The 27,388-nt window shown below is 48.9% G+C and overlaps 2 protein-coding genes across 3 annotated transcripts in view; both read left to right on the top strand.

Moving 5' to 3' along the window:
- Positions 1-604: 604 nt before the first annotated feature.
- Positions 605-24,491, top strand: SNAPC1 (small nuclear RNA activating complex polypeptide 1). 2 transcript variants are annotated; one of them, XM_048487047.1, is made up of 11 exons: positions 605-808; positions 1,821-1,980; positions 5,540-5,680; positions 6,877-6,984; positions 11,289-11,447; positions 14,797-14,865; positions 16,258-16,320; positions 18,522-18,642; positions 20,637-20,756; positions 22,337-22,456; positions 24,072-24,491. In XM_048487047.1, exons 1-11 carry the CDS (start codon positions 657-659, stop codon positions 24,104-24,106), a joined length of 1,248 nt encoding a protein of 415 aa, XP_048343004.1. In that variant the 5' UTR covers positions 605-656; the 3' UTR covers positions 24,107-24,491. The 2 variants fall into 2 exon arrangements, with proteins under 2 accessions (XP_048343004.1, XP_048343005.1); XM_048487048.1 differs by lacking the exon at positions 22,337-22,456.
- Positions 24,492-26,791: 2,300 nt separating this feature from the next.
- SYT16 (synaptotagmin 16) overlaps positions 26,792-27,388 on the top strand; it is a 125,549-nt gene continuing 124,952 nt past the window's right edge. The window contains exon 1 of the mRNA XM_048485872.1: positions 26,792-26,956. Coding sequence (XP_048341829.1) covers positions 26,944-26,956 — 13 coding nt within the window. The 5' untranslated portion in view covers positions 26,792-26,943. The remainder of the gene's footprint in view (positions 26,957-27,388) is intronic.

Below are 27,388 nucleotides of genomic sequence, written 5' to 3'. Positions count from 1 at the left end.
CGTGTAATCAGTGGTTGGGTTTAGAACCACTTCGGCAGAACCGGTTGTTAAAATGGTGCTTGTAAATAACCAGTTGTTAAATTATTTGAATCCCACCACTGACATTATCTGTTTGTTTTTGGTAAAAACTGTATCACATGGACTGTCGCAATAAGTAGGCAAGATTGCAGACAGCTATCCTCAGAGCATGAGACTAGTACGTGGGTGAGCCACAGAGCGAACACGCATTTCTCAAGTAAGAATACACTTGACTTCTGGCGTCTGATGAAGAGGGGACTCTTAGTCCAGGAAAGCTTCTTCCACAGTAAGGGGTGGGGGTGGGTTTAGTGCCTTTTTAAACTATTTTCCATAGCGGAACTAAACAAGCCTTCCGATAGGAGGGAACTCAGTTGGGGCGGAGTGAACGACCCAACCGTGACTTTTGACTGGTTGAAACCGGACGCTCCCGCCCCTCTTCTATCCGCGAGCGAGACTTTCTTAAAAGGGCGATTTTGCCAGGCGGGGGTTTCGGTTGCAGATGCCGCCCTCTGCCCTGGCATTTCTTGGGTTAATGGAGGTCCGCGGTTCATCATTGGCGGGTTCGCGGGACAGTCCTGCGCATGCGCAACCGGGGCAGGCGGCTGTGGAGGGAAGCCAGGGGCGTCCGGCGGGGGGAAATGGCGGCGGAGCGCCGGTCGGCCCTGGAGCGCAGGTCGGCCCTGAAGGCGGACTTCGAGGCACTCCTCGGCGCCTTCCAGGAGGCCGAAACCGTCCGCTTCGAGGACTTCGCCTCGCTGTGGCGGCAGCGCCGCTTCCACGCCCTCTTCTAGTGAGTGCAGCGCCCGCGGGGGCGGGGCGGCGCTTCTCGTGATGTGGGTTGCCAATCTCCAGCCGGAGCCGGGAGATCTCCCGGAATTGCAGCTGATCTCCAGGCTGCAGGGATCAGTTCCCCGGGAGAAAACGGCTGCTTTGGGAGGCGGGCTTTAAGGCATTCTTCCCCACTGAAGCCCCTCCCCTTCTCAGGCTCCACCCCCAAATCTCCAGGGATTTTGCCGGCTCGGAGTTGCAACCCTGGAGCCTTTTGGCTTTGCATGTTGGGGCTACAAAGTGGGGAGGGCAGGCTGGCTCTGGGGCACGTGCAGAGTATTCTCCCTCCCTTGCTTAATTTCGTGGATCAGAGGATGCCCTTTGAGTCCTGCCACCTGTCCATAATAAGACAGTGTGGTGTATTGGTCAGAGTGCTGGACGTGGTTTGAAACCCCCTCCTTGTCATGCTGGTTTCTTGTGGGGTGGTGGATGTCCTTGGGGCAGCCACTGTTTCTGGGCCTGGCCTACTTTGCAGGGCTTTTGTATGAGTCAACAATCGGGCCCGACCTTCTTCATTTTTATCTTTCATTTGGGATATGTATTATATGCTTTCTTTCCACCTTGAGTATCTTAGGTCCAATTTGTACTTGAGGTTTCTTTGGAGGATGCTTGAATGCTGTGACTTCTCCACAGTCATAAAAGTCGTAGAAATCATAACACCTGATAACCTAAAAACAATCACAATCTGCAACAATAACACCGGCCTAAAATTCACAAACTGTCAAATTTGCTTATGCTGTCATAGGTAGCAGAGGAGACTCTCCTGCTCCTTCTGACAGCATAAGCAAATTTTACGCAAATCCCTTTGCAGTCATGTCAAGTGCCTCAGCATCTCCGATGCTTCCTCCAAGCGCCTTTGTGCTGTGTGCTCCCCTCCTTTCTTCCTGTTATTGATTTTTATATCATTAGTCTTCAGCATTTTGTTCTATATGATCTATAAGCCCAACCAACAATGTGCCCTTCGTTTTGTCTAGCGGGAAAATAAGAGCTCTGGAGCAGAAGAAGTTAACCCAGGACGCCCTGGCTCTCGCCTGCCCATACTTCCTGCCTCCCTGCAGCTTTCAGATCCGAGTCGGTGCCCTTTATCTTCTCTACGGGTTGTACAACGTGCAGCTTTGTCAGCCGAAACAAAAGGTAGATTCAGCCGGAACGTTTTTGCGTCTCCACCTCTTTTCTCTTCCATTCCCTCCCTTCCCGCCCCAAACCACCTGTGATTTTATTCTGTTGCATTTAACTACAGCAGTCTTTGAGGTTGAAAATATGGCTAGTGTAGTACGTAGTGAGTTCAGGCAGCACAGTGTTCAAATCTTGCCTTTTTTGTGAGTATCCATACTCACAACATATGAATACAGGTGTTCTCTTCCTTGCTGAGTATCCTAGAGAGGTGGGTGCTATGATGGAGAGGGTTATTTTGAATAACATGCTAGTCAGAAATATTTGGCACTCGAGGGACTTTTTGAAATAAACCACTTGGCTCCCGTCGTTCAGCAGAGTTCACCCTGTGGCAATGCTTCCAGGGATGGAGGCCAGAACGTGTGTCCCCTGGCCTCTGTAGAGCGATGGCAGCCAAGAAGAGGTAAGAGGCGGGGAAAAGCAGCATGGGGAAAAATCCGCCTTCTACCTGATGCCGTTCACTCGGCACTGGGTGGAAGAAGGAGAAGAGTTTGGATTTTTATCCCCCTTTCTCTCCTGTAGGAGACTCAAAGGGGCTTACAATCTCCTTGCCCTTCCCCCCCTCACAACAAACACCCTGTGAGGTGGGTGGGGCTGAGAAAGCTCAGAAGAACTGTGACTAGCCCTAGGTCACCCAGCTGGCATGTGCTGGAGTACACAGGCTAATCTGAATTCCCCAGATAAGCCTCCACAGCTCAGGCGGCAGAGCGGGGAATCAAACCCGGTTCCTCCAGATTAGAATGCACCTGCTCTTCACCACTACGCCACTGCTGCTCCTAGGTGGCGTTTTCCAAAAGTCTCGCTCAATGAGCGAGTCAAGAAAATGCCGGTGTGGGGGGTATTTGCTGCTGCTGCTGGGCTCCGGCAGCGGTGCGAACACCTCCCCCACATCGGCGTTTTTACCGGCCCCACACCGCTCTAAATGTCCTGTGCGGAAGGGGCCATAGTGTTTCCTTAGTTGCAGGAGCGAGGAATATTAACACAGATTCTTGCTTCAATTAGCGTAGGATCACTTGTTTAATCAGATCTATCAGTAAATTCTTAGGATTCACTCTATAAACCTTTAAGCTGTTTTCTTTATATATCTGGTTAAGGATACTGTCCTGATCCAAAATCACCAAAATGTGTCCTTTTTCACTCCCGCGGAGAAAATCCTCCACCGGACAGCTTAAAGCTTACACGGCTGTTTCCAAGCACTGTTTGTTCACTTCCCTCCGTGTCTGAGTTCTAGCTGCCCCTCTCTGAATTCTGTTCAAATTCTCTGTCCGCCACAGGTGCACCAACAGAATTGACCTGAAATAGCTTTAGATCAAGGATGGGGAATATTTGATTCTAGAAAATGAAGCTAGCTACTTGTCTGTTCCCATTCCCTGAACAACTTTGGAATCCTTCAGGCCTCAACGCCCATGCGATGCTCATCTGTGTACAGTGTCCGCTTCCTGATCCTAGAACATCTGTGCACATTGTGAACTTCTTGATCCGAGAACATCTATTCTAGAAGATCTGTGTACACTGTGCCCTTCCTGATCCTAGAACATCTGTTCCAGACCATCTGTGTACACTGCACATCCTGTGCCTAGAACATCTGTGCACTCTGAACTTCTTGATCCTAGAACAGTGATGGCGAACCTTTTTGAGACCGAGTGCCCAAATTGCAACCCAAAACCCACTTATTTATTGCAGTGCCAACACGGCAATTTAACCTGAATACTGAGGTTTTAGTTTAGAAAAAATGGTTGGCTCCAAGGCGTGTGTTACTCGGGAGTAAGCTTGGTGGTAGTCGGTGGCTTTGCTTTGAAGCAACCATGCAACTCTTCCAGTGGGTGAATCACGACCCGAGGAGGGTTTACTCAGAAGCAAGCCCCATTGCCAGCAACCGAGCTTACTTCCAAGTAAAGGATCGTGCTTTAGTTCTTTGCATGAAAATCATTGGGGTTTAACAGCACTTAACAGGGTTACCTACACTGCTTCCCCAAAACTAGGTCTTAGGTTTAATGCTAATAATCGAGCCCAGCGGCCCAGGCCAGCCTAGATGTGTGTAGGGGCACTCTGTTTGCAAGTGCCCACAGAGAGGGCTCTGAGTGCCACCTCTGGCACCCGTGCCATAGGTTCGCCACCACTGTCCTAGAACATCTGTGCACATTGTCAACTTCCTGATTCTAGAACAGGGGTCTTCAAACTATGGCCCTCCAGATGTTCATGGACTACAATTCCCATCAGCCCCTGCCAGCATGGCTACGTGGAAGGGCTGGTGGAAATTGTAGTTCATGAACATTTGGGGGGGGGCATAGTTTGAAGACCCCTGTCCTAGAACATATGTTCATGGCCCACCCACCCTAGGGAGAGGGGTAAGGAGGTGGAAGGGAAGGAGGCCTGTCATAGTCATGATCCACCCACCCTGGGGGAAGGGGAGAGAGGTGGAGCACCACTTGAGCAGCAGAATCTTGTTTTGGGAATTAGATTTGTTTCCCCCTCCTGCACATGAAGCCTGCTGGGTGACCTTGGGCTAGTCACAGTTTGTTCAGGACTCCCTCATCCCCCTCTCCCCATTTTCTTCCATTTTTGGGGAAAAGCCCTTAGTGGGCAGGAGAAGGGGGTTTTCTCCACAGTTACATACTCTGGACACAGTGTTTAACTCACTCCTCTCTGTGATACGCCTCAGAAGATGTCAGCCACAGATGCAGGCGAAACGTTAGGAACAAGATCTACCAGGCCACGGCCACACAGCCCGGAAAGCCCACAACAACCAGTTTCTCCAAATTGTTCTCTTTTGGTTCTTGTGCCCCCCCTCCCCCCATTTCTGGGTCTTCCCCTCTCTTGCTCTGGCCAGGGCTTACCGTTTCTCTGAAGCGGCCTTAGTTTTTATGGGTTAGTCACTGCTACTGCAATTTGCTTCTTCCTCCTGATTATCAGCACGGGGCTTGTTTCACCTTTGTTGTACTTAGATGATATTTCTGACCCAAATCTGAAGAAGTATCTGGTCGATTCCGCACTTGCGTTATCAACCTAAGTTCGAGCTATGCAAGCAATTTTGCGTGTTCGCAGACAACCACTGGGATCGACGTGGTTTTGTACCAGCTTCGCCCCGTGTAACGGTCAAATTTCCGACTCCAGTTGGGAACTACTACTTTTTCAGGGAACCACGCTCGAACTCAGCTCGATTCCAGTAAAGTGCGGAATCTCTGGCGCCAGGAGTCCCCCATTCAGCCAATCACAGCTGAGTGTTTCGGGCATGCGTACAGCTGGCCAATCAAAAAACGCCACCTTCGGCCCCTCCATTCCTGTGGCAGTTTTTTTTATAATGTGTGTGGGGATAGACGGAACATGGCCGTAGAACAGTAGCCAATCGGAACGGAGTGGCGAAGAGACACAGGATGATTCCGCCCTCCGAGCTGGGATCAAGCTGGTTGCAGTGGGGAACAACAATGGCTTCGACCTACGTCAGTACCCTTCTCAGGGAACTGGGTCGAACCTATTTTACTCATGTTCGGAATCACCCTCTGTGTGGTTCTTGTTCCAGATCAGAGTGGCGCTCAAAGACTGGTCCGAAGTCATGCAATTCCAACAGGAACTGTTAAGCGCACAGCATTACGACGCTGCTTATATTTTCTGGAAGCTGCGAACGGACAGAGCGTTTTACTTCACAGCGATGCCCACGCTGGTGAGTGACCGGACCCTTTAAATGGAATTGCCAATCTCGTCACCTTCCTTTTGTAGGGAAGGGCAAGCACGGCTGGACTGGTTTGATCATGAATTCTCATAACTGTTGTGTACTAAAAATGAGCTCTTAAAAAAATCTGACTTGCCCTCTGATCTCTCCTTCCTTGATAAAACTTGTGGCTTTAGCTTGGCTGAATCCACTTCCAGCACTTTCCCCTAGAGATCCATTGTGAGATTCTCTGTGCCCCACAGCTTAATTATACCAGATGTTATGGGGGGAGATGCAGCATCCTGAGATCCCTGGTTCCCCATCATAGTGTAGTAGTTAAGTCTGTAATCTGGAGAACCAGGTTTTGATTCCCCATTCCTCTATTGGACCCCCAAGGAAGCCCAGGGTTGCTGTGGCGAGGCAGGCAGGGACCATACCACTTCTGAGTGTCTATTGCCTTGAAAACCCTATGGGATTGCCATAAATTGGCTGCAACTTGATCTCTCTGATATCTCACTGATATTGTTAATTTGCAATTACTATGTTGTTGTTATGAGATGCAATATTAATGTTGGTGATGCTGCTATTTTAGTTGATTAATTGTGATTAGCTGTTAACCTGATGGCACTATTGTTTATACTGAATTGCTGGTTTTGTATTCCTATGTCATTGTTTTCTTACAATGCTGTTCACCGCTCTGAGCCTTCTGAGGGAGGGCGGTATACAAATTAAATATCATATCATAGCTCAGAGTGTGGTGGAGTAGTCTCCTTCTTTGGAGGTTTTTAAAGAGAGGCTGGATGGACATCTGTCAGAAGTGCTTTGATTATGTGTTCCTGCATTGCAGGGGGTTGGACTTGATGGCCCTTGCGGTCTCTTCCAACTCTATGATTCTATGTTTCTAGCCTGGGCTATCCAGGACAGGGTTCTAACTATTGCAACTTCCAAAACTCTAGGTGTCATGTCAGTCTGACACCTGGGATTTGCCCAGCCCTGACCTATTGCCAGTTTCAGTCTTACAGAAAAATGTACATTTTTCTCTGTTAATAGAACTGTTGCATTCCTTGTACAAACAGTTGTGGGAATTCGAGAAATGTCTTCAGTGTCATCAGCGTCTCACATTTCACTTCCGCAGAGTCCCAGTTAATCAGTTTTGACTCTCGTTTTCTTTTTAAAATCCTGATGCGTGCCCTTCTTTCTCCCCACAGCTGTCGTTTAAGACTGAACGGACGCCACGCGATAAAGTGGAGACAAAGAAGGAATTTAAGGACCCAAGTGACAGAGTCGCCACGCTCATAACCGACGGTGTCTTAGATGTACGGTAGTTTGTTCCTCTTTCCCATGGATGTCTCACGACAGTGTCAATCTGGAGACTTACATGCACTCATGCGAATAGATGATGAATTTGTGATTAATTTACACACTACAGTTTGTGATGAATGTACACACTGCGTTGTATTGTCAAAGGCTTTCATGGCCGGATTCAGCTGGTTCTGTTGGGTTTTCCAAGCTGGGTGGCCGTGGTCTGGTGGATGTTGTTCCTGACGTTTCGCCTGCATCTGTGGCTGGCATCTTCAGAGGTGTATCTGTATCACAGACTTCCCTCTGTGATACACCTCTGAAGATGCCAGCCACAGATGCAGGCGAAACGTCAGGAACGAGATCCACCAGACCACAGCCACGCAGCCCGGAAAACCCAACAGAACCAGTACACACTGCAATTTGTGATGAATTTGCACCCTGCAGTGACATCTTCTGATGCTGGGGTTGCCAAAGGTGTTTCTGGAATCCATTCACCTCCAGACTATCAGTTGTAGCTCCTTGTTTTCCCATATTGGTATGTATCATGAAAGCAAGCCTGGGAGAGCCACGCTTGTTTCATTAAAACCTGGGTTCTTTTCTCCAATAACTCCAACCAGCTGAGGTCTCAACGATTTTTATTGAAAAACAGAAAACAAAGAAATAAAACTTAGATTCAGTTAAGGGATTGCTTAGGTGGTCATATCCCTTTTGGTTCTTTGTCCCCATTCCGGGAACCCATGGCCCAGAGATCCTTCTCTGACCATGTCTCAAGATGGAATTCCAAAAACCTTTGTTTTCCCTTTCCCAGGAAAACTCTGTTCAGGCCACGAGGTAACTTAGGGCTTTGAAGTTTCATCCTAGCACCTCTGCATAGTTTCCTGTCCTCCCTCCAGGAGATCAAAAGGCAAAGATGCTTTTCACAGTCATATGTGACTTTGCTAGTTTTACAGTACTGTTCCATCACAGTATGTAGTTGTTTTTAAAAGGGGAGCTGGGTATGTTTCGTTTGGTGAAAAGAAGGTTGTGAGGTGACATGATAAATTTGTCTTCAGAAAAAATGAAAGACACAGATATAGGAGGGGTGGCACCTGGCTTGACAACACTACATGTGAAAGGGATCTGGGAGTTTTAGAAGACTACAAACTGAACATGAGTCAGCAGTGTGATGTGGCGGCCAAGAAAGCCAATGCGATTCTGGGTTGCATCAATAGGAGTATAGTGTCTAGATCCGTGGGAGTGAGTATCCTATGGCATTCTAGATAACTACATGGGTTACACTTCTTTATCAAGTCTCGCCAGCATGGCCAATTGGCCATGCTGGCAGGGGCTGATGGGAAGTGTAGCCCATGGACATTTGGAGTGCCATAGGCCAATTGGCCATGCTGGCAGTGTAGTGATGGGAAGTGTAGCCCATGGACATCTTGAGTGCCATAGGCCAATTGGCCATGCTGGCAGGGGCTGATGGGAAGTGTAGCCCATGGACATCTGGAGTGCCATAGGCCAATTGGCCATGCTGGCAGTGTAGTGATGGGAAGTGTAGCCCAAGGACATCTGGAGTGCCATAGGCCAATTGCTACTCGGCAGTGTAGTGATGGGAAGTGTAGCCCATGGACATCTGGAGTGCCATAGGCCAATTGGCCATGCTGGCAGTGTAGTGATGGGAAGTGTAGCCCATGGACATCTGGAGTGCCATAGGCCAATTGGCCATACTGGCAGTGTAGTGATGGGAAGTGTAGCCCATGGACATCTGGAGTGCCATAGGCCAATTGGCCATGCTGGCAGGGGCTGATGGGAAGTGTAGCCCATGGACATCTGGAGTGCCATAGGCCAATTGGCCATACTGGCAGTGTAGTGATGGGAAGTGTAGCCCATGGACATCTGGAGTGCCATAGGCCAATTGGCCATGCTGGCAGGGGCTGATGGGAAGTGTAGCCCATGGACATCTGGAGTGCCATAGATTCGCCACCACTGGTCTAGAGCGAGGGATGTAATTGTACCTCTCTATTCTGCATTGGTCAGACCTCACCTGGAATATTGGGTGCAGTTCTGGGTACCGCAGTTCAAGAAGGATATCGACACCTGCCTAGGAGACAAGAAGTGATAAATCAGTCCTGTCTTCCCGAACAGTTGGTGGGAATCACCCAAGATCAAGATGCCCTCCTTACTGGACGTTGTGGGTTTTCTAGGCCGTGTGGCCATGGTCTGGTAGTTTTTGCTTTTAACATTTCAACCATATCTATGGTGGGCATCTTCATAGGCATGTCCCGGTAAGATGTGTTCCTCTCTGTGGCACATCTTATAGTGCCATGCCTCTGAAGATGCCAGCCATAGACGCGGGTGAAATGTCAGCAGCATAAATTGCCAGATCCAAGCCACAGGGCCCAAAAAACTCCCAACACCCAGTTCTGGCTTAATGTCAGAATCCCAAAAACACACACAAACTCTTGTTGCAGTAGTTTTTAATGGTGTTGGATCTTCCCTGGTCAAAGCCAGTACTGAGAATTGCCCGCGCAAAACCCAATAGTTAAAACAACTTGTACCTCCCAGCCTGGGAAAGCGCGCCTAAAAGTCACCATAAGAAAGATAACATGAGATGGTCAGGTAGTGACCTTGGGCACCACCTGGTACTGCATAACATCCTACAGAAACAGTAGAAAGACAGAAACGCATTAACCCATTCCTCTACCCCCCTATGCATTTAGAAAGCAGCAAAAGCAAAACCCATAATCACAGGCCTCCTGACATTTCCAGTCATGAAAGCCTTTGACAATACAATGCCTGCTTCACTCAGAGCAGAAGGAGCCCTCGTGGTCAGTGTCCAGGGTTCCATTTAAAGACATTTTCTTGCAAGCAGACAAAAATAAATGTACATTTAACTAAGAAACCCTCAACCGGCAGGGTCTGTCTTCATCAATTGGAGTTGGAAGAGACCAGAAGGGCCATCCAGTTGTTATGGAAGTTTTTACCCATTGAAAACTGTAGACCAAGTTGGCTAATAGCAAGCTAGGTTTATTAACATGTCTGCAGACATGGAGAGAGCAATACCGTGGTATCAACTCTCTGAAGATTGTATCGCAGTACAGCTCAATTTAAGGTGTTTCTGCAGAGACCCTTCTGATCACTTCCGGCCAATCTTGGCCGGCTGTCCGTGCAGGCTGATTTCCTGAGAGCAACCACAAAAATGTATTTTTAACTATGCGTATATCTCAACTGTGATCTTGCAACAAGCATATCTTTATAATTTTTATATCAACTCCCCCATTTTTCTTTTTACTAATCTTGCAAGACCACACTAAAAGGTCCAGAGCTTTCAGGCTCTGGCCTTGGCATCTCCACAATTATGCCACATTTATGCCATTCTTATACTCCTGTATGTATGCGGTTCAACCCACTGCCATGCAGGAACACACAGTCAAGGAATTCCCCAACGGATGGTTTGAAAACCTCCTTTTTCGATTTAGCAATGGTTTGCCGATCACCACTTTGAAGCAGGAAGGAATTTTCCTCCACGCCAGATTGGCCAGGGATGGAATCATAAGAGTTGGAAGAGACCACAAGGACCATCAAGTCTAAAATACTAAAGGATTTTTAAAAACTTTCCTCTGGACATAGAGCATGGGTGCCAGAGGTGGCACTCAGAGTCCTCTCTGTGGGCACACGCGCACAGAGTTCATCATGTGAGGAGGGGGCAGAAAATCCCCCCCCCCCCACACACACACACACATCCAGGCTGGCCTGGGCCATTGGGCACGACATGTAGGTAACCCTGTTAAGTACTGTTAAACCCCACTGATTTCCATGGGAAGAACTAAAGTGCAATCCTTTACCTGGGAGTAAGCTCAGTTGCTGGCAACGGGGCTTGCTTCTAAACCCTCCTAGGGTCGTGATTCACCCATTTGAAGCGTTGCACGGTTGCTTCAAAGCAAAGCCACCGACTACCACCAAGCTTACTCCCAAGTAATGTGTGCCTCGGAGCCAACCGTTTTTTCTAAATTAAAACCTCAGTATTCAGGTTAAATTGCCGTGTTGGCACTTTTGCGATAAATAAATGGGTTTTGGGTTACAGTTTGGGCACTCGGCCTCGAAAAGGTTCGCCATCACTGACATAGAGCAAGGGTCACTGGGTGCGTGAACGTGAGCGTTGTTGTGAGTTTCTTGCATTTTTAAGGGGCTGGACCAGATGACCCTGAAGGTCCCTTCCGACACCCAGTTCCTCTTGCTCTTATTTTCAGGAACCGAGAAAGTGCTTGGATTTTTTTTTGTGTGTGTGGTTACGATAACTGCTTTGCCATTCCCCCCCCCCCCTCTCCTTTTTAAGGAATTCGAAAACGTTCATAAGCACTACTGGAAAATGAAGTGCCAGATTTCCGTGGACCAGTCTCAGCCCGACAAGGCGCTTAGTCTGATAAAAGACGACTTTGTAGACAGTCTCAAGAATATTGTCCTGGATCATCAGCATTGGCAGAAGGACAAGCTGGTAGGTGATGCGGGTGTTTTTGTGTGTGTTGTCTTGACTGTGCGGTAGTCTCTTTGAAATCTTGATCACCCACCTACCTCACAAGGCCATCTTAGTAGTGGCACCCAAACTCCAGATCTCTCTCCACAGGGAGACTTGTCCATCTTCTGTTGCCAGTGTGGTGTAGTGGTTAAGCGCAGGTGGATTCTAATCTGGAGAACTGGGTTTGACTCCTCACTCCTCCACCTGAGTGGCAGAGGTCTATCTGGTGAACCAGATGTGTTTCCGCACTCCTACATTCCTGCTGGGTGACCTGGGGCTAGTCACAGTTAAGAACATAAGAACTAGCCTCCTGGATCAGACCAGAGTCCATCTAGTCCAGCACTCTGCTACTCGCAGTGGCCCACCAGGTGCCTTTGGGAGCTCACGTGCAGGAGGTGAAAGCAATGGCCTTCTGCTGCTGCTGCTGCTCCTGAGCCCCTGGTCTGCTCAGGCATTTGCAACCTCAGATCAAGGAGGATCAAGATTGGTAGCCATAGATCGACTTCTCCTCCATCAATCTGTCCAAGCCCTTTTTAAAGCTATCCAGGTTAGTGGCCATCACCACCTCCTGCGGCAGCATATTCCAAACACCAATCACACGTTGCGTGAAGAAGTGTTTCCTTTTATTAGTCCTAATTCTTCCCCCCAGTTCTCTCTGAACTCTCTCAACCCCACCTACCTCACAAGGCGTCTGTTGTGGGGAGAGGAAGGGAAAGGAGCTTGTAAGCCACCTTGAGTCTCCTTGCAGGAGAGAAAGGTGGGATATAAATCCAAACTGTTCTCTTCTTCTTCATCTTCTGGCAACGAGTGAAGGCTTTTTTGTTTGGTATGGCAATCCCTTCATCCAGGCTGATCTTGTAATTGCTGTTTTTAGGGGTTTTAGCTTGGTTTTAATTGATTTAGTACAGTGATGGCGAACCTATGGCACGGGTGCCAGAGGTGGCACTCAGAACCCTCTCTGTGGGCACACACAGAGTTCGTCATGTGGGGGGCAGAAAATCACACCCCCACCCCCACCCCCACACATCTAGACTGGTCTGGGCCACTGAGCACGACGTGTGCACACCACGGTGATCAGGGAGGACTCGGCTGGTGGGCCTGGTACCTGTGCTCCGGGTGGCTGCGGCCTGAGGGGGGGGGGGGGCGCAGAAGAGGCAGAGATGCTAGAGAGGCACAGAGTGGTGCATGCAGGACTTGCTGGAGGCTAGAGCAGGCTGGCCCCTGCTCGAGTGGGTGGGGCGGAGGAAGAGGGAGCCAACCGTTTTTTTTTCCTAAACTAAAACCTCAGCATTCAGGTTAAACTGCCGGGTTGGCACTTTGCGATAAATAAGTGGGGTTTGGGTTGGAATTTGGGCACTCGGTCTCAAAAAGGTTCGCCATCACTGATTTAGTAATATGGGTTTTTTGTTTGTTTCTTTTAAAGGTTTCTAAGTTGTATATTTTAGTTAGCTAGCCACTTTGTTATCCTTTTTTGTTAACTAAATTTGTTAACTAAATAAATGTGTGGTCTGTCTGGGAGTGAGTCACCCTGCAGTCTCATAGAGAGTCACGGGATTGCAAAGCAGGAAATATATATCCAGGAGACTTTCCAAAAATCCCTTGTCTTTTTCCTGCAGTGATTCAGTTCAAATCAATTTATCAGACATTAATTGGCTGCCTCTCCCCTTTCGGGCTCGAGGTTGTTTATGTCACACTGATAAAATACATATGAATAAAACATCAGAAAAATTTAAAACATTCCAACAATCCAGTCAATTCAACTATTAGCCCAAAAGGCAATTCAGTCATCATGTCAGGGTGTGGTTATTCATTCATTTCCCAATAAAGGACAAACGAGAAACATCGAGGGAAGGGCACAGGAAGAGGAAGGGAAAAGAAGGAAGGAGAGGGGAAGGAGAGGAAAGAATGAAAAGGGGAAGGAGTGGATGACCAGGACAGTCCCTGCTTAGCTTATGAATTTTTACAAGTTTGACCCATTCAGGTTGCTGTTGGGGAGATATAAGCGTATATGAAGGAGTTTGGATTTATACCCCACCTTCAGAGGTGGGATCCAGCAGGTTCTCACAGGTTCCCGAGAGTAGGTGACTAATTATTTGTGTGTGCCGAGAGGGGGTGACTAATTGGTGATTTTACCACATGATTTTTGCCTTAGTCACGCCCCTCCTCTCAGCAGTAGCGCGCAGAACTTGAAGCAGTCTAGCAGGAGGTGCACCGGCGTGCGTGGCAGCCTGCGCCTGCGTGCATTCGTTTCCCACCCAAGGACCGGCGCAGCGGCTGCATCCTTGCCACAGCCCCGCCCAGGAATGCCCCGCCCCCGGAATGCCCGGCCACGCCCCCGTCGCACCCCGCCCAGCCCCATTGGCACTACACCACAGTTTGAATCCCACCACCATGGGAACCTGTTACTAAAATTTTTGGATCCCACCACTGCCTACTTTTCCCTCCTGTAAGGGGACTCAAGGTCTCTTACAAGCTCCTTTCCCTCCCTCTCCCCACAACAGACTCCTTGTGAGGTGGGTGGGGCTGAGAGAGTTCAGAGAGAACGGTGACTAGTCCAGTTAAGCCTCTGCCACTCAGGTGGAGGAGTGGGGAATCAAACCCGGCTCTCCAGACTAGAATCCACACCACGCTGGCTGTCATATGTATTTTATGCAGTGTCACAGTTAACCCAGCTGGAACTTCAGGAGGGCTTCACAGCCTGTGCATGTGTAGAGCGTGTTGTGGGGTCATTTAAGTGCTCACTGTTTACCTGCTTAAAAGAAAACTGGAAACAGCGTAGGCGGGGCTGAGAGAATTCTGAGAGAATTGTGACCAGCCCAAGGTCGCGCCGCAGGAATGTAGGAGTGCAGAAACACCTCTGATAAGCCTCTGCCGCTTCTGTGGGGGAGTGGGGAATCAAACCCGGTTCTCCAGATTAGAATCCACCTGCTCTTAACCACTAGACCACGCTGGCTCCCATGAAATGATTGTCTGGAGTCCTGGAGGGTGTGCGTTAATATGATTGAAATCTTGTGCTGGTGTCCCGTGGCAATTCCTAAGTTGTGGCCTGCCAGGACAGTCAAGTGGCATTAATCTTGCTGGGAGGCGAAGTGTGGAATTCAGTCCTGGCGCTGGCTGATAACAAAGCTTACCCAAATAGAATGAAGGAATCAGATTTTTAAAAAAGAACTGAATTCGACCCCTGTTGTGATGTGGATACGGGCGCACTTCCGGTATTCGCTCCTTTTTAGGATTTTGCACCGTGCTCATGTCTGCAATTCCTCTCGGTCGTATGAGCATCTCTGGCCTCAGTGTTGATGTCCTTACGTTGAAATGTCTGCTCTTCCAGGAGCTGCCTTCAACGAGCGGGAACAAAGAAGCAGCAATTGAGAACGAAGGATCTTCGCAGGAGTGGGAAGTAAGTTCCTGTGGCAGTTTCCTGGCGCTAAGGGCAGAGGTGGGATCCAGCAGGTTCTCACCAGTTCCCGAGAGTGGGTTACTAATTATTTGTGTGTGCCAAGAGGGGTTACTAATTGGGTCTGCTTTTCCGTTAGAAATTCCATTAGGTCCAAAAATCATGAAGTCCTGTTGTTTCCTATGTGGCTGGTTAGCGAAGGTAGAAAACTGGATAATTCTCCCTGTTGGGCTGTTTTAAAAACATGTTTTAGAAATATGGTAAAGTTCCTTGTTTAAGGAAAGTATCCCTCTTTTGATTTCTAGAAACAAAATTAAGTATTTGAAAGTATTAAGTATTTGACAGGCAGTCAGTTAGAGGAGAAGTAGTTGTTTCTAGATGATAGGACTTGCTATAATGAGTTTAAATTATGGACAGAAAGATATCAGCTGGATATTAGGAACTTTTTTTTTACAGTAAGAGTTTTTTACAGTAACAGAGAAATTATTAATGCCCCGCCCCCGGAATGCCTGGCCACGCCCCCATCGTGCCCCGCCCAGCCCCATTGGCGCTACGCCACTGTTTGAATCCCACCAACATGGGAACCTGTTAATAAAATTTTTGGACCCCACCACTGGCTAAGGGGCATAATAGCTTGCAGTCCAGTCCCCAGCTGAGCAATATTAAGATCAGGAGCAAAGGGGCTCCTAGTAACCCCTGGCCCAAAAGTGAGGTCCGTTTGACCTCAATGCGGGCCAGGGCCTTTTCGGTCTTGGCCCCTACCTGGTGGAACAGCTTCCCAGAGGAGATCAGGGTCCTGCGGGACCTCATGGAGTTCCGCAGGGCCTGCAAAATGGAGCTGTTCCGCCAGACCAGGGGTCTGCAACCTGCGGCTCTCCAGATGTTCATGGACTACGATTCCCATCAGCCCCTGCCACCATGGCCAATTGGCAGTGGTGGCAGGGGCTGGTGGGAATTGTAGTCCATGAACATCTGGAGAGCCGCAGGTTGCAGACATTCTGTTGAGGCCCGGCTGTTTTCCATCTAATCCCCCGTGGGTCTGTGCCGCTCCACTGCAGGTGTGAAGTTGTGATTGTCACACCCCAGAAGTCTACCTTCTGATCCAGCCATAGCGGGCATGGTCCAGTTAGTAGCATTCATTAAATGTATTAAATAATTATTAAAATTTTAATTAGACTGTTTTAATGAGAATCAAACTAATTTTTATTATAAATTTTAGACCGCCACTCGGCTTTTCATTTTACGGGCCTACGCACGCCGAGACAGTTTTATTGTATCGAAACATTGGGAAGCAAAAACTATCAGACCGCGGCCACGCAGCCTGGAAAACCTACGACAGCCAACAATCTCTGAAACTGGGTGTGAGCTTTTTTAACTTCATTTTTTCTCCCCCAGGGATTTGGAAGAGCCCAAGCCTTAGCCAGCATCAAAGCCAAGTCTTACTCTTCAGTTGTTCAGGTTTGTTTACAGACTCTGTGGCGGGGTCGGGAAGTTCTGTGCCGTTGCGATTGTGTGTATTGAAATGTGTTCAGCAGTCAGGAGGTAAAAAAATCTCTAATCTCAGAATAATGACTGAAATTTCACATACTGTTGATTTGGTTCACCTTACCTACTTTTCTGCAATTTTGTATGACGAACAGTCATGGAAACATGCTTTTTCCTACAGCAAACATTAGTGTAATGCATTAGAACAGTGATGGCGAACCTATGGCATGGGTGCCAGAGGTGGCACTCAGAGCCCTCTCTGTGGGTGCGCACAAACAGAGTTCGTTATGTGGGGGGGAAATTGCCCTCCCCCCACACATCTAGGCTGGCCTGGGCCACTGGGCTCGATTATTAGCATTAAACCTAAGACCTAGTTTTGGGGAAGCAGTGTAGGTAACCCTGCTAAGCGCTGTTAAACCCCACTGATTTTCATGCAAAGAACTAAAGCGCGATCCTTTACCTGGAAGTAAGCTCGGTTGCTGGCAATGGGGCTTGCTTCTGAGTAAACCCTCCTAGGGTCGTGATTCACCCGTTGGAAGAGTTACATGGTTGCTTCAAAACAAAGCCACCGACTACCACCAAGCTTACTCCCAAGTAACACACATCTTGGAGCCAACCATTTTTTCTAAACTAAAACCTCAGTATTCAGGTTAAATTGCCGTGTTGGCACTTTGTGATAAATAAGTGGGTTTTGGGTTGCAATTTGGGCACTTGGTCTCGAAAAGGTTCGCCATCACTGCATTAGAAGAAGAAGAAGAGTTTGGATTTATATCCCCCCTTTCTTTCCTGTAAGGAGACTTAAAGGGGCTGACAATCTCCTCTCCTTCCCCCTCCCCCACAACAAACATCCTGTGAGGTGGGTGGGCCTGAGAGAGCTCCGAAGAACTGTGATTAGCCCAAGGTCATCCAGCTGGCATGTGGTGAAGTGCACAAGCTAATCTAGTTCACCAGATGAGCCGCCATAGCTCAAGCGACAGAGCGGGGAATCAAACCCAGTTCTCCAGATTAGAGTGCACCTGCTCTTAACCACTACACCACGCTGGCTCTACGAAGAGCATTTACCTTAGTAATGCTCTGGTCTACCAACCGTGGTACTGGAGGGGTGGAATAGAAAAATCCCTCGATCAAAGACATTATGCCCATGGAAACTAAAGCAAGTTGAATCAGTGGAACATGTTTTTTTACCACTGTCCCTTCTATGAAGCTTTCAAGCTCGTGTGTCCACAATCAAATTTAATTCTAAACCGATCTGGATCTGAACCGGTCAAAATGCTCTCGTCTAACACATGTTGCGAAATTTTGTGCGTGTCTGTGTAAATCAGAGGTGGGATCCAGCAGGTTCTCACAGGTTCCCGAGAGTAGGTTACTAATTCTTTGTGTGTGCCGAGAGGGGGTTACTAATTGGTGATTTTGCCACGTGATTTTTGCCTTAGTGACGCCCCTCCTCTCAGCAGTAGCGCGTAGAACTTGAAGCAGTCTTGCAGGAGGTGCACCGGTGTGCGTGGCAGCCTGTGCCTGCGTTCATTCGTTTCCCGCCCAAGCACCGGCGCAGCAGCTGCGTCCTTGCCACAGCCCCGCCCGGGAATGCCCCACCCCAGAATGCCCATCCATGCCCACATCGGGCCCCGCCCAGCCCCATTGGCGCTACGCCACAGTTTGAATCCCACCACCATGGGGACCTGTTACTAAAATTTTTGGATCCCACCACTGGTGTAAATGCATTGTCAGGTAGCTAAACAGAAATGCCAAATGGAGTACTGGTATCTTACAAACTTAGTTATTTTTCCTTTAGACTTTTCTTTTTATGTCAAGTTTTGTATGACGGATTATTTTCACACAGAGTAGAATTCTTATTCAGAGCTTTTGAGGTTTTAAGTGCGATTATTTGTATGCCTGGTCAATGACCGTATTAACAAATAAATAGCCTCATGTTGCTGCCCAATCCAATTTTTAAAAGGCACTAGTTTTGAAAAATCAGTTTGAGATGTTTTGGATTAAGGCTTGCTTTTAGGGGAGCATAGCATTTGGTCACTTGAAGGTTGAAGGATTACACGTTTAAATGTTTTGCTGGTTTTAGAACACTGTTGCTTTGTGAATGGTTTCTCAGAACTGGTTCTCCCCCCCACCCCCACGCGGTTACTTACTTTTTACCTGTTCGGATTTAAACCTTTCAGGTTTCCAAGTCAAGACGGCATCGTCAAGTAAAGCTGGAGTCTTCTGCGTCACGGTCCGATCGTGGAATAACTAAAAGAAACGTTACAAAATTAGAGCCGCTGGGAAAGAGTCAACTCAAAGGTAGCTACGAATGAATTTCTGCCTGTAGAACCGTATTGACTCCATAATGGTTTGCTTCTTAAATGGTGGGTAGAAAGGTGGAAGCCTGTAACGTTGTTTCCCCTGCCCTTTCCCACAATGTTTCCATTTTTTAAAAAAGAGGAAAATCAGAAGCGTACAATAGGCTCAGAGATTGGCTTTTAGATCTAGAATTTGTAAATTTGCATCTAGCAGCCAAACGAACCTGTTCTCCAACACAACTCCTAATTCCATTTGAGCAGAGACGTATGGCCTATTACCTCCATACCTTAACGAACCCACGCGCAAGGAGAGCCCTTACCATTGCGCGTTTTAACGTTATGCCCTCTGCCCTATTAAAGGGTAGGTTCAGCAATTTAGATAAATCCGCAAGGTTATGCAGTTGCAAACTTCATGTGGTTGAAACCCTGACTCACCAACTCTTGCACTGCACCAGATTTGATAACATCAGATCTAAATATACCAACCTACATTTTTTCTTCCAATCTGGGCTGCCTGATCTGATTAAAGTCAGAATCCCAGTGATATCCACTTATCAGTTTCACCAGCATGGCCAATTGGCCATGCTGACAGAGGCTGATGGGAATTGTAGTTCCTGAACATCTGGAGAGCCGCAGGTTCCCTACCCCTGGACTAGGTTATCTCTATTGTTAAACAACTCGGACCCTGGTCTTTGTGAAGAGATCGCCAATTTCGTTGCGGAGATAATTGAGAGTTCCCAGTAGAACGTATGTGTTGTGCTCCCCGTGGGGCCTTTTATGTATCATGTATCCATGCAGTTGTTCCCGATTCATGTAACTTTTTTCTGACTATGCCAATAATGGCTTATGTATGTAAAAAAGAGGAAAATTCTGGGGAAGCATTGGGGAAGACGTCAGTGGAATAGGGTGTTGTGGGTTTTCTGGGCTGTATGGCCGTGTTCCAGTAGCATTTTCTCCTGACGTTTCGCCTGCATCTGTGGCTGGCATCTTCAGAGAATCTGATGTCAGTAAAGCAAGTGGCGTATATAAACCTGTGGAATGTCCAGGGTGGGAGAAAGAACCATTTGCATTGGTTAACAAGTGTGAAGGTGCAGTATGCAAGTGTAATTTGCATGTGTTAGGATTAAGACACCTCGTGAGGCAGGTGGGGCTGAGAGAGTTCTGAGAGAACTGTGACTAGTATCAATCAACTATATAGATGCAACGTGAATACTCACTACAATACAAAGACGCGTTGCATCAACCGCTTTTATATATGTGCATAATAGGCAACAATAAAGTGCGTCAACAGTGAAGTTCAGTGCAAAACAAAACAAACTGTGCAATTCTTACAACGATACCGCTTATAATGGTTATAATTGCAGCATTCACTTATAAAGTCTCTGGCAGGTCTCAATAATGTCCTCTTATATCTTTAATTGTTTTGTTTTGCACTGAACTTCACTGTTCATGCACTTTGTTGTTGTCTATTATGCACATGTATAAAAGCGGTTGATGCAACGCGTCTTTGTATTGCAGTGAGAACTGTGACTAGCCCAGAGTCACCCAGCAGAAACGTAGGAGTGTGGAAACACATCTGGTTCACCAGATAAGCCTCCGCCACGCAGGTGGAGGAGTGGGGAATCAAACCCGGTTCTCCAGATTAGAATCCACCTGCTCTTAAACACTACACCACGCTGGCTGTCATATGTATTTTATGCAGTGTCACAGTTAACCCTTGTTGCACTTCGTACCAGCTGGAACTTCGGGAGGGCTTCACAGCCCGTGTGTGTGTAGAGCGTGTTGTGAGGTCATCGAAGTGCTTACTGTTCACCTGCTTAAAAGAAAACTGGAAACGGCAGAACACAGGAGCAGCACTATCCGCTAGCCGAGCAGGCAGGCTGCGAGTATCTGAGCAGCATCTTGCAAATTGATGGATGTGAGGACATGACCCGACTCCAGTATGAACCCGAAGCGAAGAAATAATTCCTTTTTATTTGGCTTTTCTCCCTGCAGCAACACCGCAAGCAGAAGAGAAATCTGGGGCCGTTCGGCCCCTCAGTATGCCCGTGATAGCAGAGGACGAGGCTGAAGAAAGCGATGATGATGGAGAAACGGATCATTCTAGCGATGAAGGTATGCTGTAGGACCGTGGTGGCGAACCTTTGGCACTCCAGATGTTATGGACTACAATTTCCATCAGCCCCTGCCAGCATGGCCAATTGGCAGGGGCTGATGGGGATTGTAGTCCATAACATCTGGAGTGCCAAAGGTTCGCCACCACTGCTGTAGAACAAGGTTTCCCCACTTAATGCCCATGCGTGGCGTGGCACCCCCCATTCCAGCTGGCACTACAGCACAAGGATCTGCACTCTGTTACTGAAGTTAAACTGGCAATCATTTTGTGACGGGCTCCACCATCTTGCGGCGGTCATTTTGCAGCAGCCATTTTGTTGCTGAGTCCGTCGTGCTGTGTCAGAATTCCAGATGTGTCCCAAGGCTCAAAAATCATAGAATCATAGAGTTGGAAGAGACCCCAAGGGCCATCCAGTCCAACCCCCTGCCATGCAGGAACACACAAGCAAAGCACTCCCGACAGGTGGCCATCCAGCCTCTGTTGAAAAACCTCCAAAGAAGAAGATTCCACCACCCTCCAAGGCAGTTTATTCGACTGTCAAACAGCCCTTACTGTTAGGAAGGTTTCCTAATGGTTAGGTGGAATCTCTTGTCATCATTACTTGTTGTCCAACTCTCTGGAGCAGCAGAAAACCAGCTTTTTCCCTCTTCAACACGACATCCCTTCAAATAGTTAAGCGTGGCTATCATGTCACCCCTTAAGAAGAAGAAGAGTTTGGATTTATATCCCCCCTTTCTCTCCTGTAGGAGACTCAAAGGGGCTTACAATCTCCTTGCCCTTCCCCCCCTCACAACAAACACCCTGTGAGGTAGGTGGGGCTGAGAGAGCTCCGAGAAGCTGTGACTAGCCCAAGGTCACCCAGCTGACGTGTGTGGGAGTGTACAGGCTAATCTGAATTCCCCAGATAAGCCTCCACAGCTCAGGCGGCAGAGCGGAGAATCAAACCCGGTTCCTCCAGATTAGATACACGAGCTCTTAACCTCCTACGCCACTGCTGCTCCTTCTGTTCTCCAGACTAAATATCACCCAGCATCCTAACTTCCTGGTTCACTCCATCATATCTAGGGATCATGCACGCATAGGCTTAGACTCACATCCCATAACAGCTAGAAGGCTACACAAAAAAAGTGGGAGAAAATCCTGCAAACTGGGGGGATCGGACACAGAGGTGGGATCCAGCAGGTTCTCGCCAGTTCCCGAGAGTGGGTTACTAATTATTTGTGTGTGCCGAGAGGGGTTACTAATTGGGTCCGCTTTTCCATCTCCACGCCCTCGCCTCCACGCCCCTGCCTTCCATCTCCCATGCCCTCGCCTCCACGCCCTCGCCTCAGGAGGGCTCCACAGCCTGTGCACATGTAGAGCGTGTTATGGGGTCATGTAAGTTCTCACTGTTTACCTGCTTAAAAGAAAACTGGAAACGGCAGAATGCGGGAGCAGCTCTATCCACTAGCCGAGCAGGCAGGCTTTGAGTATCTGAGCAGCATCTTGCAAAATTGATGGGGGTGAGGACATGACCTGACTCCAGTATGAACCCGAAGCGAAGAAATATTTCCTTTTTATTTTGCTTTTCTTCCTACAGCAACACCGCAAGCAGAAGGGAAATCTGGGGCCGTTCGGCCCCTCAGTATGCCCGTGATAGCAGAGGACGAGGCTGAAGAAAGTGATGATGATGAAGAAACAGATCATTCTAGCGATGAAGGTATGCTGTAGGACAAGGTTTCCCCACTTAATGCGTGGCGTGGCACCCACCATTCCTTCCATTTTCATCGGCTGAGCTTTTTAGAAAGTGTGTGAGGCCGTTGTAAGTTAAGGGGGTGTTATCGGATGCCTTTTTTCAAATAGCAGAAGACGAAGAGAACAAGAGTTTGGATTTATAACCCCCCTTTCTCTCCTCAAAGGTGCTGCAATCTCCTTTCCCTTCCCACCCATTCCCCGCAACAAAACCCCAGAGAGGGTGAGGCTGAGAGCTCCAAAGAACTGTGACTAGCCTGAGGTCACCCAGCTGGCATGTGTTGGAGTGCACAAGCTAATCTGGTTCCCCAGATAAGCCCCCACAGCTCAAGTGGCAGAGCGGGGAATCAAACCCGGTTCTCCAGATGTAGTAACCCTTGATTTTCTTGGTAGTCTCCCATCCAGATGTAAATCAGACTGCTAAAGAAGGGGACTGTCCCTATCTTCCAAGATCTGATGAGCCTGGCTAGCCTTGGGCATCCAAGTTAGGGAAAGAGATGAATGGAGGTGGTTTGCCGTTGCCTGCCTCTGCATAGCAACACTGGATTTCCTTGGTGATCTCCCATCCAAGCCTACTTAGCTTCTAAGATCTGATGAGATCAAATTAGCCTGATATCTCGTACAGAGTATTTTCTTCTGCCTCCTGGCTACTGCTTCTTCTGGAGAGAATATATTTCAGGAATGGAGAGACCCAGTGGTGGGATCCAAAAATTTTAGTAACAGGTTCCCATGGTGGTGGGATTCAAACAGTGGCGTAGCGCCAATGGGGCTGGGCGGGGCACGACGGGGGCGTGGCCGGGCATTCCGAGGGCGGGGCACTAACAATTTCTCTGTTACTGTAAAAAACTCTTACTGTAAAAAAAAGTTCCTAATTTCCAGCTGATATCTTTCTGTCCATAATTTAAACTCATTATAGCAAGTCCTATCGTCTACTGCCAACAGAAATAACTACTTCTCCTCTAATTGACTGCCTGTCAAATACTTAATACTTTCAAATACTTAATTTTGTTTCTAGAAATCAAAAGAAGGATACTTTCCTTAAACAAGGAACTTTACCATATTACTAAAACATGTTTTTAAAACAGCCCAACAGGGAGAATTATCTCCCGTTTTCTACCTTCGCTAACCAGCCACATAGGAAACAACAGGACTTTATGATTTTTGGACCTAATGGGATTTCTAACGGAAAAGCGGACCCAATTAGTAACCCCCTCTCGGCACACACAAATAATTAGTAACTCACTCTTGGGAACTGGTGAGAACCTGCTGGATCCCACCTCTGCTCCTGGCTACTGCTTCTTCTGGAGAGAGTACATTTCAGCAATGGAGAGACCAGATGAAGACATTTTTATTTTATGAATGAAAGGTGATTTCATTCATTATTTTTGCACCCCCCACACCTCTCCTCCTCCCCCCCTCCCGACTTCATGACCTGGTGCAAAAAACATTATTTGGTCGTGGTGGGGGTGGGCGGCCGCCCATTGGGGCGGGGGGCGGAAAACTCAGATTTTGTACCAGGCTACATTTTTCCCTAGATACGCCTCTGACCGATGCTGATGTCTTATCACTTTGCTCTCTTTCAGATTTCATCCCCGGTAAAAAGAAAAGGATGCTTTGAAAAGATCACCCAATCAAAAACTGTTGTTGATCGAACCGTGGAAGCCACTAGCGGAAGGGGCAGGGGGGTGGCCCAGTATACGCTCAGAAGGCACAAAGCAAGAACCCTCCCTGTGGAAAGACAGCACAAATGCAGCAGAGGGTTCTGCATTTCAGAGGGGATTTTGCACTTCTGTACCTTGGCAAGCTGTTATGTATGGAAAAGTCTACAGATACCTCACCTTTGAAGTAGATTTTTGATAGAAAGCTTTTTTTCAAAATCCTTTAACTTTGTCTGATACATAGAATTGTATGTTTGTCATTGCACCTCAATGATTGATGTCATTATGGTTGTACCAGTGATTGCATACAAGATACTGAATTAAATTATTATTTATATTTTGCAACTTCCTGCGTTTCCTTGTCCTGGCTTCCATAGCTGTGGCTGTAAGTAGAGATTTCCAGAGTGTGTGTGTGTGGTTGGTTGGTGCCCTGTACTCCCCCCTCTCCCCCATACCTCTGACCAACATGCTAATGCTTGAAAGAGGCAGCTATGATAAGGTGACCAGATTTTCACCTTTTTAAAGTGGAACACCATGCACGCGCGCATGCGCGCACGCAGCTGCAGGAGCGCACTGCCTTCTGGTGAGCGCCCCAGAAGGCAGTGCGGCAGAGCAGGTGGCTGCCATACTGCCAAACCCCTGTGACAGGGCGAGAAATGGGAGCGCCCCAGAAGGCAGTGCAGCGGAGGCTGCCGCACTGCCTTCTGGGGCGCTCCCCTGTGACAGCACGGGAAACAGGTTTGCCAGCCTCCTGCGCTGCTGCACTGCCTTCTGGGGCACTCCCGTTTCCCGCCCACAGGGCAGGAAAAGGAGCGCACCAGAAGGCAGTGCGGCAGCCTTCCAAAAATCAGGACATTTAAAAAACCCCGCGGGACGCGAGACAAATCAGTCAAAAGCGGGATTGTCCCGCCAAAAGCGGGACGTCTGGTCACACTAAGCTATGAACATTCTGGAGGGGTGAGGCCCAGCCATCTTGCACAAAAGTGCTCAATTACAAAAGAAGGAGCTATTAACCCTTCGCTCCCCAAGGCTTTTATTCTTCCCCTCAGCTCTGTGCAAAGCCTTCCTGAGGCAGAACTGTTCTCTGTTCCTGTGCTTAACTGAATGGAGCAGATCAACCATCTATATCCCGGTTACGTTGTGTGACTTTTGCAGGGCAGCCTCAACGTCAGATGTTACGTCGTGAATAATAAGCACGCAAATTGGGTCTGTAAACATGAGGACGTTTAGAAAGCAGATTTCTGACTAGACTCCTTTCTGGTGTATATAACTTTATACAAAACTGCCAGAAGAAATAGGGAGAAGACACATAGAAGATACCGGAAGCCAGAAACGGAGTCAAATGCTAACATGGTCCCAGGGATTTAGAGAGACAGACTGTTTCTGTAAAGTGAAAATCACCTCGACCAGAAGTTATCGCCTTGGATTATTTTACTCATTGGAGAGAGAAGATAAATGGTCTCTTATAGCCATTCAGCTAAAGAAACGATTTAAAGCTATCCAGTGGCCATCAATAAAAAAAATAATTTGTTCCAAAAAATGTGGAATCTGACACCAGTAACTTATTAGGGTTTCTTTCTTAAAACCCCACAGACCAGGCCAATTGGCCATGCTGGCAGGGGCTGATGGGAATTATAGTCCACGAACATCTGGAGAGCCGCAGGTTGCAGACCCCTGCCATAGACCTTCTAAATGGCTTCAGAGCTTGGATACAATACTGTAGAAAAATTTAAAAAGAGGGTTGGAATTAAATTTATGGTAGCAGCGAAGAAAGTCACAGGTTTGGGGAAAATCCCTGGCATCTCTACTGAAGAACGTGAGAAAGAGTTATCTATCCTGGCTCTGCAACATGGCGCCCGTGAGGCGCCCCAAAGTCAGTGACAGATAGAGATAAAGCCACCTGGCCTCCTGCCCTGAGCAGAAGTGTTAGGGGTCAACCTAGTTACCTACTCAGCGTGTGAAGCCATAAAGAAAAAAAATGAAGGGAAGAACAGTGGCAACATATAGCAGGCTGGTGGCATAAATCCGGTAGTGGTTACATTGAGCTAGGAATGCATCCCAATCAACTAGGTGCAATCCCTTCCACCAAGGAAGCTCCCGCCCTCAGAGGCGTAGCTGGGCCAGAGTGTGGCCGGTGTGCACTCTGGCTCCACCCCCCCCCCCCCTTACTTTAGAAAACCGAGCAGGCTGGAGAACAGGTTTTCCTGTTGTGGTGGGAACTACATTTCCCAGGGTCTCCTGGGAAATGTAGTTCCCACCAGAACAGGAAGGCTTGTTCTGCAGCCTGCTGGGTTTCCTAAAATAAGTGTGGGGGGTGGGAAAGGGGCGGGGATTTTGCGCCCCCCACCTGACCCAAATTCGTGCGCTCGGTGCGTCGCGCACCCCCTCTTCCCCTGGGCCCCCCCTTCCCTTGGGAGCTTCGCCGCTGCGTGGCTTGGCGTTCCCTGCACAGAAAGTCTCCGGTTCGATCCCTGCGAGGAGGCAGCCGACCTTCCCCACAAGCAGACGCGCGAACCGGAGCCCCCGCGCCACGTGCACGTCGGAACGTCCGCCGCGGGCAGCCGGGGGGCGCGCGTCCCCGCCGAGCGGCCCGCCGCTCGGGCGCGCGCCCCTCTCCCCTCCGGGTCGCGCGCTCGTGTGCAAACCCGGCCGGGCCGCTTTGCCTCGGCCGCTCCCTGGCTGGGCGAGCGGCGCCTGGCCGGAGGGATGGGCTGAAGGCAGCGGCGCCTGAGGGAGAGGAGGAGGAGGAAGAGGAGGCGGCGAGCGAGCCCGGAGGGCGCCCCGCTGCAGAGCCAGGATGGCCACGGACAGTAAGTGAGCTCGGGGGGCGGGGGGCGGGGGGTGCTTTTGCCGGGTCTGCTTTGACTGCCCCCCGGGGCTCTGCGGAGTCTTGGCAAAGCCCCTCCGGCATTTATTTTAAAGACCTGGGGATGCTGGGGATTGAACCCGGGACCTTGTCGTGCGCCTCAAGGAGATGCTCTTCCCGGGAGCCGCGGGACCTTCCCCATCCGTGCATCCATCCGTGCATCCCTTTGGGCTTTGCGCTGTCTGCAGCCTTCTTGGCTCAGCCTCCCCCCCGCGCTTACCTGTCCCCCCTCCCATGTCCTCACCTGCGCCCCCAGTTTTATCTCCCGTGTGGCTGCCGCAGCAGAAGGCTCCCCCGTCTCCCTGCTAGTCCAGAGCTTCTCAATAATAGGGCCTTGCTGGGGGGGAGGGGGGCTCTGGGACGTGAAATAGGGCAA

The sequence above is a fragment of the Sphaerodactylus townsendi genome, linkage group LG02 (assembly GCF_021028975.2).
Source record: "Sphaerodactylus townsendi isolate TG3544 linkage group LG02, MPM_Stown_v2.3, whole genome shotgun sequence".
Lineage (NCBI taxonomy): Eukaryota > Metazoa > Chordata > Lepidosauria > Squamata > Sphaerodactylidae > Sphaerodactylus > Sphaerodactylus townsendi.
This window is presented reverse-complemented; position numbering and strand designations above follow the sequence as displayed.